Raw genomic sequence first — 13,668 nt, forward strand, 5'->3', positions numbered from 1 at the left:
CATGTATTCATGGTGTGTGTGTGTGTGTGTGTGTGTGTGTGTGTGTGTGTGTGTGTGTGTGTGTGTGTGTGTGTGTGTGTGTGTGTGTGTGTGTGTTACCTGCTGACAGTGTAGTTTTTTATGTTGATTAAGGTTTCTCTTAGTTTCTCCAGAAGAAGATCTGACTTACTGAGATTCCTATGAGAAGATACACTACCTACACACACACACACACACACACACACACACACACACACACACACACACACACACACACACACACACACACACACACACACACACACACACACACACACACACACACACACACACACACACACAAACATTACTGAATGTTTAATGCATGTGCACACTTCTTTCATATTGAAAATGTGCATGTACACGCGTCACCCGCTTAATAATAAATTATACTTAAGTCAATTCAACTCATGTCACTGTGCGTCAATGTGACAAGTCCATTCAAGGGCTGCGACTATCAATCCATCTCTTTTATTCTATCGATTACTTAGTCAATTCATGTTTTTTTTTCGTTGTCGTTATAGTTTATGCCATCCACTTCAGTTAAGATTACCAATTTATAGTTAACATTTTAGTTATCGTGCTTGGTGTGAACTGCATTTATACTTTGCGGGATATGTGCGGGAAAAACCCAGCCTAGGCCAAGATTGGTCAAAAATATCATATTAATATGGAGTTCTGATTTGTTTATGAATGTATTGGATATATTTATTGTTCATTACAACGTGTGGTGCTCTTGTTTTTACCGGCTGGTGAGTGCAGGGGGGCGGAGCTAAGGCGTGCACGCCTGCTGGGTTGTCGCAGCAAGGGTTTATGGGTAGTGGAGTCCTGATGCTGGGCAGAGGGGATCCCATGGTGAGGAGGGGTGTCGGTCTCCACGGCAACGTTCCTGTCCCATAGCCCGTGGCTCTGTAACAAACCGCAGCCTCTCATTGGTCAAAGTCTCTCTGGCATGTGTGGGTGCGTGTATCTATATTACTATACTTGCGAGGGCCAAATGTCCTCACAAGTATAGTTAGAATTTGAGAAATCGTAAGGACCATTATCCTGGAACACACAAGATAAATGGTTGTTTTATGGTTAAAAAAACGTTTTTAAATGTAGGCTTAATTAATTAAAGATGCAGGTTGAGGTTATGGTCAGGATTAGGCATGAATATGTTAGGTTTGGGGGTAGTGCCTGATTTATACTTAGTTATGTGTTGGTGTAATGCACCAAAAATAGCTTATCACAGAGCTTGTAGAAGTTTTTTTTTTGACTATTTCATCGTGTGTGTGTGTGTGTGTGTGTGTGTGTGTGTGTGTGTGTGTGTGTGTGTGTGTGTGTGTGTACCTTCAGTATAGCTCTATGGTAGAACAGAGCAAGCAGTTGGATCAGGTCATAGTAAACATATCCGTCTTTCTTCTCCACTCCCAGGATGTTGGGGGGGTGGAAGGGCTTGGAGCGGTCCACCTCCACGTTCTGGTTGAACGGGAAGAACCCGAACTGGAAGAAATACTTTACCACTATGGAGGCCTGGATACACACAGATACATACAGACAGACAGACAGACAGACATACAGTACGTATCAAAATATGAATACATACATTTCACCTTGGAAGCATGAAGCATTTGTTATCGTTTTAAACTAAGGGGTGTGGCTCGGACAACTGGCGTAGCGGTCCGGGCACCTCGGCTGCGAATGCAGCCTGACATCGTGTCGCGGGTTCAAATCCCGATCCCGACGACCTTCGTTGCGTGTCACTCCCCATCTCTCTCTCCCCATTTCATGTCAGTCTACTGTATACTATCAAATAAAGGCAGAATAAGGCCCAAAAATATCTTGAAACGTGCAAAGCTAATCAAAAGAATCAGTTTAATCAATTGTAAAATTAATAATCGATAAAATTATATATTTTCAATAATAGCGACAATAGCAGATTGGTCACAAGGTCACAATGTATCACACCAGAATGTGTATGTGTGCGTATGTATGTGCATGCGTGCGTGCGTGCGTACCTCAGTATAAATGATAGCAGTCATCCAGAATGTCTTGGTGGGTCGTGGAACAGACAGCATGGCCCACAGGAACACACACACTGGTAACACCATGGTGATGCAACTGGCTGACACCATGTGGTTCAATATGATGACCAGATAACACAATGACTCTGACCTACAGAGGAGAGGAGAGGAGAGGAGAGGAGAATATTGTTTAGCAACAAAAACTACAACATTAAACAATTGCCTTGGCAACCAGGGAGGAAGTGAGCGTTACCTAGCAACAAGTATGTTGTGGAGGGCATAGCAGATTTGTAGCAGTTGTGGCTGGTGGCCATAGAAACCATCGGACTCCTCCAGTTCCACATCATAGAACATCCTGTTTGATGACATCACAGATTACATCAAAGTCAGTCCAAGTACGATGACACAACGCTTACTTACTTTACTTACTTTATTTGTCTATTAACGGGACAGTGCACGTCAACGGACATTCAATACACGTACAAGAATTCAATCAATTGAACACGATCTCATGTAAACATGCCGGATTTAGCAAGAAGCTCATTTCCATTGTCAGTCTCAGATATTAAATCATCACAATAACATAAAAAAAACCTGAACATACAATATAAAACTGCCTACATGTTTATCATAGCATACCTAATTTAAGCCTAACAACCCACTATAAAGACTAATACCTAACTAACCAATAGAATATCTAAAGCCAATTTATTTGAGACTTGATTATTACAGCCCTAGTGTGTCCCTAGTGCGTGTGTGTGCGTGTGTGTGTGCGTGCAAGCATGCATGTGCATGTATGTGCGCGCATCCGCACCTGCTCTTCAGTAGTTCGCTAGCGGTTAGCTCCTGGGTAGGGCGGGGCGAGCAGCAAGTGGAGGTGGGCTCAGACAGGAAGTCAATGCCATCTTCTTTGTGGTCTTGTAGATCTTGTAGATCTAAGCCCAGAGCCAGGCTGTACGATGGGGGGAGGAGCAGAGGGGAGGCGAGCGAGGACGGAGTCACACACGACGAGCTCCACCCGTCCGCTGCGTCCTGTGTGTGTGAGTGTATGTGTGAGTGGTGCGATTCCGGGCCAGAGGCAGTGGGAAGTTGCTGGTTCAATTCCCTGATGCTGTCCGAAGTCCCCTGGCGAGAGAACGTAGCCGTGCACTGACTGCATTGAGAGAGAGAGAGAGACAGACATACAGACATACCGACATACAGAGAGGGTGAATTGACCATTTCTAGAGGTGGTGTTTTTACTGCCATGATGTGATTACTGTGGCGGTGAGGTCATTACCAAAATATTTTTTCTTAGGTTTCATCCATAATTTTTTCCCCCGGTACATCTATAATGGCATTGCAACTTGGGGGGCGGCCATAGCCAAACGGTTTTTGATTCCCGGTCCTATAAACAGTTTTTTATTAAAGTCCCCCTGAACCGTTTCTCCTAAACTGACAGACGGTCTCACCTCTCTGGTCTACTCAGTCTTTCATCCGTAGAGGAGGATAAATCCACTCCGTCCATCCTGTAGAGTCTGCGCCGTGTTCTCTGACTGGTTTTAGACACTGGAGATTCTGGGAAATCTGGATGGGATGTGTCTTCACCTGAGACATCTATTGCCTCTGATTGAAGATCTATTGTCTGCGATTGAACATCTATTGTCTGTGATTGAACGTCTATTGTCTCTGATTGATCTTCTATTGTCTGCGATTGAACATCTATTGTCTGTGATTGAAGATCTATTGTCTGTGATTGAACATCAATTGGCTCTGATTGAACATCTATTGTCTCTGACTGAACGTCTATTGTCTCTGATTGAACATCTATTGTCTGCGATTGAGCTTCTGTTGTCTCTGACTGAATATCGATTGTCTGCGATTGAACATCTACTGCTGACCCAGGATCAGTCAATGTAGTTCTAATGTCAGTTCCTGTAGTTTCACATTGTTCTGTAAAACACTCCGTCTGTGGTGAAGCTGTCTCACCTCCTGAAGCTGTCTCACCTCCTGAACCTGTCTCACCTCTCTCTTTTACAAATGTGGTATGTCCCTCTGCATTTTGGGTAGTGAAATGTATCTGTCCCTCTGTCTCATGGGTAGTGTAGTCCGTCTGCCCCTCTGCCTCATGGGTAGTGTAGTCCCTCTGCCCCTCGGCTTCATGGGTAGTGTAGTCCAGCTGCCCCTCGGCTTCATGGGTAGTGTAGTCTATTTGGCCCTCTGACTCACGGGTAGTGTAGTCCATATGTCCCTCTGACTCATGGGTAGTGTAGTCCATCTGTCCCTCTGACTCATGGGTAGTGTAGTCCATCTGTCCCTCTGTCTCATGGGTAGTGTAGTCCATATGTCCCTCTGACTCATGGGTAGTGTAGTCCATATGTCCCTCTGTCTCATGGGTAGTGTAGTCCAGCTGCCTCTCTGCCTCATCGGTAGTGTAGTCCATCTGTCCCTCTGTCTCATGGGTAATGTAGTCCATCTGTCTCTCTGCGTCATGGGTAGTGTAGTCCATCTGCCTCTCTGACTCATGGGTAGTGTAGTCCATCTGCCTCTCTGCTTCATGGGTAGTGTAGTCCAAGCCGTCCTCCCTGGATGACTTCAACATCTGAAGTCGGTAGTAACCATGGATACTCTCTCTTGATGGTATGTTGCCCTGGTAACAAATGAGCAATTTAATAATAAATACATAATTAATAATAATAATGATATTTAATACATTTCATCTAATATTATAAAACATTGTTTACAATATTCACTGTTACAGTCCATGGATGTATTAGCATGTATGATTTGGTCTTTCAACTGGCAAGGTGAGAGGAGCGCTCCTTTTCATCCTGTACATGTACAAGTCACTTTAAAACAAAGCAGATACCCTGACGCGTACCCCTCTGTGTGCTCTGTACCTTACACTTTTTTTTTGCTCAGCAACTTCTTGGTTTGTGCTGACCGCCGCGGCAACTACTTTCTTGTAGAAATTATTCTCATAGTGAAAATTGTTATTAAAAAACAGTTTTAATTGGGATATGTCTATGATTTTCATGTTGCCATATTCAGTAACCAGTTCAGAAAAGCAGGCTGTGGTTTACCATGATCGTAGAATGGGCTTCCTACACCTTTTAGCTATTGTAAAATACACAGTAAACCACGGCCTCTGGTACTGTAGCTTATTGCTTTAACACTTGCATGACTAAGCCATCAACATGACCGATTTTGAGAATTTAAAGTGGATTATCTTCTCTCACGAAGCTCTGAGAAAGTTCCCCTTTCATGACTTTTCCTAAATATTTGTTTCAAATCATCTCCATTTTTTTTTTTTTCTGAAACGTATTATAAATATGAATTATATACCATATATACCATCCCAGTCGTCATATTTTGGCTAAATTGACCGCTCTCCCCCTCTCTCCCCCGGGGTAGAGCACTTTACACCTCGTTTACCCCCCGCAGAGCGGCCCCCAGCGCAGCAGAGAACTGCTGCAATGCGAGTCTATGTTGCCATGTCTGCTTATTATAAGCGACGTTGGGCTTGATTTCCACGTCTTTCTATTATTATCATTATTATTATTATAATTATATATATAATTACATCATAATGGCAATAATGTTCTACTCCACTACAGCTCAGAGGCACATCTTGTACTTTTACTCCACTACAATTATTTGAAAACTTTAGTTACTAGTTACTTTGCAGATACAGAATATCTTTTCATATTGTTTAGATTAGCTTCATGCATACTTTTACTCCACTACAATTAGGCTATTTGAAAACTTTAGTTACTAGTTATATATATAGTTAAGAATTCAATTTCATTTGACAATGCTTCACGTCTCACTGTTTTCTCAGGGCAAAACGCATGCAGTAACATTTTCATAGACCTGCCTGCTTATATCTCTCTCAAGATTTGGCAACCCGTCAACTTTCACTTTCATTGCAAAGCAGCGGAAAAAGAATAGACCTACAAGCATACAGCTTGTCACGCAGCAACTGTTTTGTGCTTGTATATCAGATATTTTGCGCAGGATTGGTCACATGTGGAAACATACCAACGTGTTCACGTGTTGCGCTGTTGTCAGCGACGTGGAAAGTGATGATAGAAGGTTCAAGGAGACGCTTTACTTACGCTTAGGCATAATAGGCAAATAATGTGAATAGTATTATTATGAATAATACTAATATTGGTTTGTCAAGAGATATCCATGTGTTTTGGACAATGGAGATAGTCACGTAATTAGACAGTGTGGCTTCAGCCTTCATATAGGCTCCATGTTTCACTGAAGAGTTTAATGTGACGCTACAGATTGCGCTGTTTTATACGCTTTTTTAATAAAGATTTTACATACAGAATCTGCAGTTACCATTACATTTTATTATACTATTTTATATATATAGATATATAGATATATATACTACATTACTATTTTACAATGTTTGTGTCTGCCTACAACAACAACATTATGTGGGTTCACTGACTGAGCAGAGTGCAATTGAGATGTTAATGGATATTTAGAAGACAATGGAACCCCCCACGGTTTGGGGGAGAAGCTGTGAGCTGGTCTGGAGCACAGAGGTGAGACAGTAGCCAATAGGATAGCCTTATTTGGGGATCAAAATGATCGTATTTCAGGCTGTGTAGGTATAAATGAAACCTCAGTCATGCTAGTGTTAATACCCGTCTGTATTAAGATGCAGCTTTCAGTGGTAGAGATGCGTGTGTGTTGTTCTTGTGTTGGTGTGTGTGTGTGTGCGTGTAGATGTTGTGTACCTGTCTGTATTGTTGTGTTAACATAGTGCGTTCGATCCTCAATACAGTAGAGATGTGTGTGTGCTCCAGACACAGAGAGTTCAACCAGCGTGTCACAGACTCCAGAACCGCTGACGACAAGACCACCCAGAACCTGAAAACACTGGAGATACGGCCCAACACTGTGTCTACACACACACACACACACACACACACACACACACACACACACACACACACACACACACACACACACACACACACACACACACACACACACACACACACACACACACACACACACACACACACACACACACACACACACAGAGAGAGAGAGAGAGAGAGAGAGAGAAGTTTTAACCGCCCAGAAGAACCCTCTCCCTTCTTGTCACCATTTCTCAATAGATGGTCACTTCTTCTCATGTTTTGTTACTTAGATTTCCCCCCCCCCCCGTCTTTTCCTTTCTCAACCACAAATGTACAGAATGCTATTCAGATATTTAGATAGCATGTTTCTTCGACAGATGCTAGATTCATTGTTTAGCTGGTATCCTAGTTTCTTTGAGGCACTACGTTGTTCTCTCTGCACTCTACCTATGTGACTATTTACCTTGTTGTTTATTGACTGGAGTTCGTGCTTACTCTCCGATCTCACACTTACAAGTGGCTCTGGATAAAGTGCTGGAGACAGACAGATTTTGACATTCATAGATAGGTTTGCTTACATCAGTGTTTCCAAAACAGCGGGTCGGGACCCATTTGCTTGTAGATCTGCTTTTGTCACTAGTTTGGGTGACCGGGGAGACATCAAATGTCTCTTTTGGGTCTCGGACTAAAACATTTGGGAACCACTGGCCTAGGCTACATTGCTTCCAAACTTCCAGACTGAGATCGTGAACACAATTACCTGGACCATCGTCTTTCTCATCTTCCTCCTGTCTCTCCTCTTCCTCCTCTCTCTCCTCCTGCTCCTCTTCAACGACTCCAGTTTCTAGCAGACAAATAGATCCATTATAAACAGTGTAAAACACATGCTATTTATGCAGCATATACCTGCTGCTTATGTCATCAGTACACTGTTAAAGGTACTGTAAGTGACATTGTATGGGTTTTGTTTAGGTTTTTCAGAGTGTTTGTTCAGTAACAGCAGTCTACCTGTCTGTCTTAACACTACAGTACTTGTACACTGTTAGCAATATTTGTCATTACTAGTCCTTACCTACTCTCGTCTCCTCACCTCCTCTTATGTGTCCTTACCAATTCTGCTGTCTCTTTATGTCCGCTATCGTCTCCTTACCTCCTCTCCGGTCTCCTTTGCTGCTCGTGCCCTCTCTCTTTGTCTCTGCTCTCCTTGTCTTGCGTCTTGTCCGAGCTCTCAGAGCTGTTCTGGAGTCTGTTATCCAAGCATGATACACAAACTGATAGACAGACACACAGACAGGCACACAGACAGGCACACAGACAGGCACACAGATGGACAGACAGTGTCATTACAACTTGTGCATATGTAAATGAACCATTTACCATTAAAATGATTTGGCAACACCAGCTGTACAGACTGTCTGCTGTGAAGTAGGTTGAACCCAAGGGAAAAGGCCCACCACCGATAGTGTTCATGTGCTATTGTATGGTGGTATTTATGACACGTGACTCCATATGGGGGCTCAGTTTCAGCCAGATCCGTTTTCTCTGTGTCTGTGTATGTCTGACATCTGTATGATGTCTTGTAAGCATAAGTACTGTACATATGTTGAGATGAGGACTTGGAACTTACTACTGTACCACAGTACGTATATAAACACATACTGTATGCCTGGCATACTATTATTATTAAGGAACCGTAATTTCACTATCAGTTCTCTCTCCTGATACGATAGAATTGGTACGCAGACCTGAAAATCTATTGTCTGTTCACTAAAGAGCTGGAGAGATGGGGAGACCCCTGTTACGGAACAACAAACACTCTATAGAAATGATTAACATCCACAAGTTGAATACCACCATAATAATTAACACCAGAGGCACTCCATCACCAGTTTTTTAAAGTCACTCTGCCCCCACCATCAGCGAAAAAATCTAGTATACCGTAAGCGAAATCATTATTATTTATTATTTTTGCCGTGGAAACCGGACAGTGTGATGACGGTGAGTCGGTGACCTCACCTGGAAGGCAGACTTTTCTGGAGGCTCCGCCCCCTTTATTTCCTCCTCTTCCTCATTCTCTTCTTCATCGCTGTCCGTCTCAAACATGAAGTAGTTCCCACTGCGTACCACTGATGAATGAACACACACACACACACACACACACACACACACACACACACACACACACACACACACACACACACACACACACACAATATGTTGTAATGCACAAGTAAGACGCGCGAACGCTGGAAGCGAACGCAGCTCGAAATATGTTGCAGGTGTGTGCATTTTAATCAGAGCATTGTCTACATTCCTGCGTTCTTCATGGCCACACTGTAGTGCAGGCGTCTGTGTGTGTGTGTGTGTGTGTGTGTGTGTGTGTGTGTGTGTGTGTGTGTGTGTGTGTGTGTGTGTGTGTGTGTGTGTGTGTGTGTGTGTGTGTGTGTGTGTGAAACCCTGCTCGGCACTCTGGCGCACTCTGGAGGCTGCACACAGGCAGTGCACGCACACAGACAGACACACACACACACACACAAGCCGAGCAGGATTTCATAGTAAGCTCCACTTGGGCGGAGGCGCGCCTCCTTCCGCGTTCGCAATCAGACAGGCAGGCAGGCAGGCAGGCAGACAGACAGACAGACAGACAGACAGACACACAGACAGGTCATGTGACGTACTGGAAGCGTGGTCCACCCAGGGTTTCCACCACTCCTTCTGGCCTCGCCCCTTCCTGTGCTCGTGACCTTCACATGCACATGCACAAAAAAAAAAGAAAAATCAACACATATTTTTTAATAGCTAACATAAATGGATAAAATGGTTAAAATGAGTGTGATGCTATATTAACTACTTTTGCTGGAGGCCCCCTGGAACCCCCTCAAGGACCCCTGGGGGTCCCCGGACCCCACTTTGAGAACCACTGGTGTAAAGTATATTGCTGTGTATTCAGTATTGTGTACATAGTGTATTGTGTGTATTATATCTTACCATCCGTCTGTGTTGTCATCAATCTTTCTTTTCCTCTTCTGAACTTTTGTTGACGAGATTTTATTCTCTCCATCCTGAAAAAAGTTCAAAACATCGTTTTCATTTTATTTGATTAGCTTACAGTGTTGATTATAGTAAGTGAAGGAAATCTCCAAGTTCTCTCCGCCCCAAATGTCCATCCTGGCATCGTATTGGCCCAGCTCGTTTAAATAAAATTATACGTGTGTGTTGTGTGTTACTGTGTTGTCTTACTGTCTCTTGAGGAGGTCCATAGAGTGTTTCTCTATTTCCAGTCGTGCTCTGACCGATTTCACTGTTGATGCTTCAAACAGTTCCGCACCCCTAGACACACACACATATATTTCATTGCTTTGTTTTGCTTTAACCTGTTGAGTTGAGAATGTATTTATCGTACGGTAGATTTCGTTTTTCCTGTATGTCTCTGTCTCTGTGCGCGTGTGTGTGCGTGTGTGTGTGTGTGTGTGTGCGCGCGTGGTACCTTGAGGCCAGTATCTGTGAGTTCTTGTTGTCCATGACAACGTGAATGAAGTAGTGACTCTTGAAGACGCGACGCTGCAGCAGCAAACAGGCGAAACAAATACTGTCCCATATCACCCCCGCCTGGTCGCTAGGCAACTCACACTGTTTACTGCTCGCCGGGCTGGCTAGGAAACACATACACAAGCAGGTAAGTAAGTATGCAGGTAAAAAACTAAATACACAGTGGGTACATACACACATGTCCGTTCACGACCGTTTCGCGTCCGTTTCATACCGTTTCCGTTCGCCGGAAGTCCCATCCACTCCCATGTTTAAAAAAAACGGTCCCGAACGGAAACGGACACGGAACGGTCGCAAACGGACATGTGTGTATGTACCCACTGACTACTGACTCAGTGAAATGTAAAGGTTTTAAAATAGGTAAGTAAATAGGTAGGTGGTAGGTAGGTAGGCAGGCAAGAAGGTAATTAGATAGGTAAGCAGGTAGATACTGTAGGTAGGTAGGCAGGCAGGCAGGTAATTAGGTATGTAGGTAGGTAGGCAGGTAGGTAGGTAGGCAGATGGTAGGTACATACGTTTATCATATCCTCTGATTGTACACGCGAGGCTGAAGAGTTGAATCAACCAACATTGATTCACAACTAGAGACTTTATAAAGCCACAAGCTAGGATCTACAGACAGACAGACAGACAGACAGACAGACAGACAGACAGACAGACGGTATTTAGAGGAATCGATTCAAATTACAGTGATTAACTACAGTGTACTGTTCAGCACCAGTGTTGTGCGTGTCTCACCGACAGTATATTCTTCATGGTGATGACGAAGACATTGTAGCCAATCAGACAGTCCCAGTACAACAAGATGGATCTGATTGGCTTGAGCAGCAAGTCTCCGCCCACCAGCAGGAAGTAGAAACAGGCAACCAGATAACCCAAACAGAACACGCTGATCCTAAAAGATGATGATGATTTTTAGCATTGCTTTTTAATAAGGTTTTTGTATTGCACTTTTCATTTCTTTCTTGTGTTTTGAAATGTATTTTTTATGTATGCTGTCTTACATTTCTACATTTATGTCTTACATTTCTTCTGTGAAATGCATTGGACTGCACTTGATTTATGAAATGCGCTACATCAATAAAGCTTGAATGATTGAAAAAGCTTGAAATTGGGCTTAAGCAGCCACCCAGGCCACTTTATCAATAGCTAGTGTCGCCTCTCACTGGAATCAAACTGCCCTCTACTGGACATATTGATATATTGTATATAGATGGGAACATGGATGGCTGTGATCACTTTCAGGGGGAATTGATCAACTATAGCAACAGTTACCGTTCAGTGGTGCCGGAAGGAATACAAGAGAGGACTTTTGTGTGTGTGTGTGCGTGTGCGTGTGCGTGTGCGTGTGCGTCTGCGCGTGTGCGTGTGCGTGTGCGTGTGTGTGTGTGTGTGTGTGTGTGTACCTGGTGGTTCCAGTGACGAAGATGATGGTGAGAACGAACCAGAAGAGGTAACTGAACACAAAAACCTTCATCATGTCCAGATAGGACCTGTAAAACACACACACTCTTGAATCAACATGGAAAGGCATTAATCAAAGGTAGACAGACAGACAGACAGACAGACAGACAGACAGACAGACAGACAGACAGACCTGCAGCGTATGAAGTCAGGGGCGTGGTCTAAATGGAGCTGGCTGATTGGCTCAGAGGCCTGTCCATCATCTTTATGTAACTCATTGTTGTCTCCTGCTAGGAGTCGAACCGATAACTCCTGTTCCTCCTCGAACACCTGGAGCTGTAAGGAGGCCGCTAGCAGCAACACAAAGTCATCTGGAATACAATTACATATGTCATTGTTATTGTTATTGTTGTTATTATTATGTTATTATGTTATTAATATTATTATTATTATTATTATTATAGTTCTTACAGAGCAGGAACAGAGCATTTGGAGGCGTCAGGTGATCCGGGAGGAACAACCATTTAATCACATTAGAATCCCATCCCGAACGTCTCCATGGATACTCTATAAACACAAACCCACGCACGCGCACACAAACACACACACGCACACAAACACAGACACACACAAATAAAATTTAAAAAATCAGTAGAGTTGAATTCTATCTTGGTGAAGTGTTTCATTAGAACAGTGATCGTCTGCATAGCATTTTACGGTCGCAGCCTTATTTACAGTTAGGCAATTTTCTTCTAATGTGCTATAATGGAAATAATATTAAATAAATGCATAATAAAGAACACATTATTTCACGTTGTTTCCTTTACCCATGATTGTTGTCTGCTGTGTATGCCAACATTATTGTATGTAACAATGTTCTGCCTTATATGCACTTTGTAACTGGCTGTTTTCCCATTATCTGACTGCACTGGCAGTGCTTATGTCCTTTGTACAAGGCATTCTTGTACTTCTGTTTATGTAGACATAAATACATATTTCAAATGTGCGTGTGCGTGTGTGTGTGTGTGTGTGTGTGTGTGTGTGTGTGTGTGTGTGTGTGTGTATACCTGCACAGCTGGCGGGAGGCAGTCCCACACAGAGCACGTACTGGAAACACAACACTGCTGACAGGAAGTAGCAGTATTTGGGCCATATAAGGGCAACGCGCTTCCTGTAGCGTCGTGATAGGACAGCGATGAGGCCAAAGGCGTGGCCAACGGCAAACAGATCCATCCGCTGACCAATCACATTCACCGCTAGGAGGAAACAAGTCTAGAACGGAAACACACATTCAGTACACACAAATACTGTAATACACTGTAATAATTAGAGCTGCCTGCCGACACCTTTCTGCATTTCAATTGTAATGACGAGCTGGAGTGCTTCTATTCCCAGCGCTCGCTGAGCCTCACGCTTTTGGCGACCAGCATTTTTTTGGGTAGAGCACCCTACCTGTGTGTGTGTGTGTGTGTGTGTGTGTGTGTGTGTGTGTGTGTGTGTGTGTGTGTGTGTGTGCACGTGCACGCTCACCTCCAGACCAAACTTGTAAAAAAAGTAGTTGGCAAAGTATTTGGCACAGTTTAGAAACCCGTCGTCAAGGTGTTGCCGGGTGATGTCACAGAACAGCGTTCTGGTGGCGGGGGGAGGTATGTTGCCACGGAGACGGTACAGTTCCTGGTGTCTGTAGATTGTCACCTCAAAGGCTAGCAGCGCTAACATCATCAGGTTGTACTGTACAAAAACATGAGCACAATGCTAACACCACCATTCATTACTGTACGACAGGCTAACAGTGCTAACATCATCAGGTTGTACTGTACAAA

At 43.6% G+C, this 13,668-nt stretch overlaps 1 protein-coding gene across 1 annotated transcript in view; it reads right to left on the reverse strand.

Annotated features, from left to right (window-relative positions):
* LOC311038621 (piezo-type mechanosensitive ion channel component 2-like) overlaps positions 1–13,668 on the reverse strand; it is a 69,635-nt gene that overhangs the window by 23,928 nt on the left and 32,039 nt on the right. Inside the window, exons 23-44 of the mRNA XM_084048193.1 lie at positions 13,376–13,576; positions 12,913–13,117; positions 12,317–12,412; positions 12,039–12,216; positions 11,848–11,934; positions 11,180–11,336; positions 10,957–11,053; positions 10,380–10,545; positions 10,133–10,222; positions 9,881–9,954; positions 9,571–9,636; positions 8,909–9,018; positions 8,043–8,163; positions 7,653–7,736; positions 6,764–6,930; positions 3,476–4,653; positions 2,839–3,177; positions 2,278–2,379; positions 2,019–2,175; positions 1,351–1,533; positions 765–927; positions 100–196 (exon numbers count right to left, since the gene is read on the reverse strand). Of these exons, the coding sequence (XP_083904319.1) occupies positions 100–196; positions 765–927; positions 1,351–1,533; positions 2,019–2,175; positions 2,278–2,379; positions 2,839–3,177; positions 3,476–4,653; positions 6,764–6,930; positions 7,653–7,736; positions 8,043–8,163; positions 8,909–9,018; positions 9,571–9,636; positions 9,881–9,954; positions 10,133–10,222; positions 10,380–10,545; positions 10,957–11,053; positions 11,180–11,336; positions 11,848–11,934; positions 12,039–12,216; positions 12,317–12,412; positions 12,913–13,117; positions 13,376–13,576 (4,118 nt within the window). The remainder of the gene's footprint in view (positions 1–99; positions 197–764; positions 928–1,350; positions 1,534–2,018; positions 2,176–2,277; positions 2,380–2,838; positions 3,178–3,475; positions 4,654–6,763; positions 6,931–7,652; positions 7,737–8,042; positions 8,164–8,908; positions 9,019–9,570; positions 9,637–9,880; positions 9,955–10,132; positions 10,223–10,379; positions 10,546–10,956; positions 11,054–11,179; positions 11,337–11,847; positions 11,935–12,038; positions 12,217–12,316; positions 12,413–12,912; positions 13,118–13,375; positions 13,577–13,668) is intronic.

Source organism: Gymnoscopelus microlampas (genome assembly GCF_963454915.1).
Source record: "Gymnoscopelus microlampas genome assembly, chromosome: 22".
Classification (NCBI taxonomy): domain Eukaryota; kingdom Metazoa; phylum Chordata; class Actinopteri; order Myctophiformes; family Myctophidae; genus Gymnoscopelus; species Gymnoscopelus microlampas.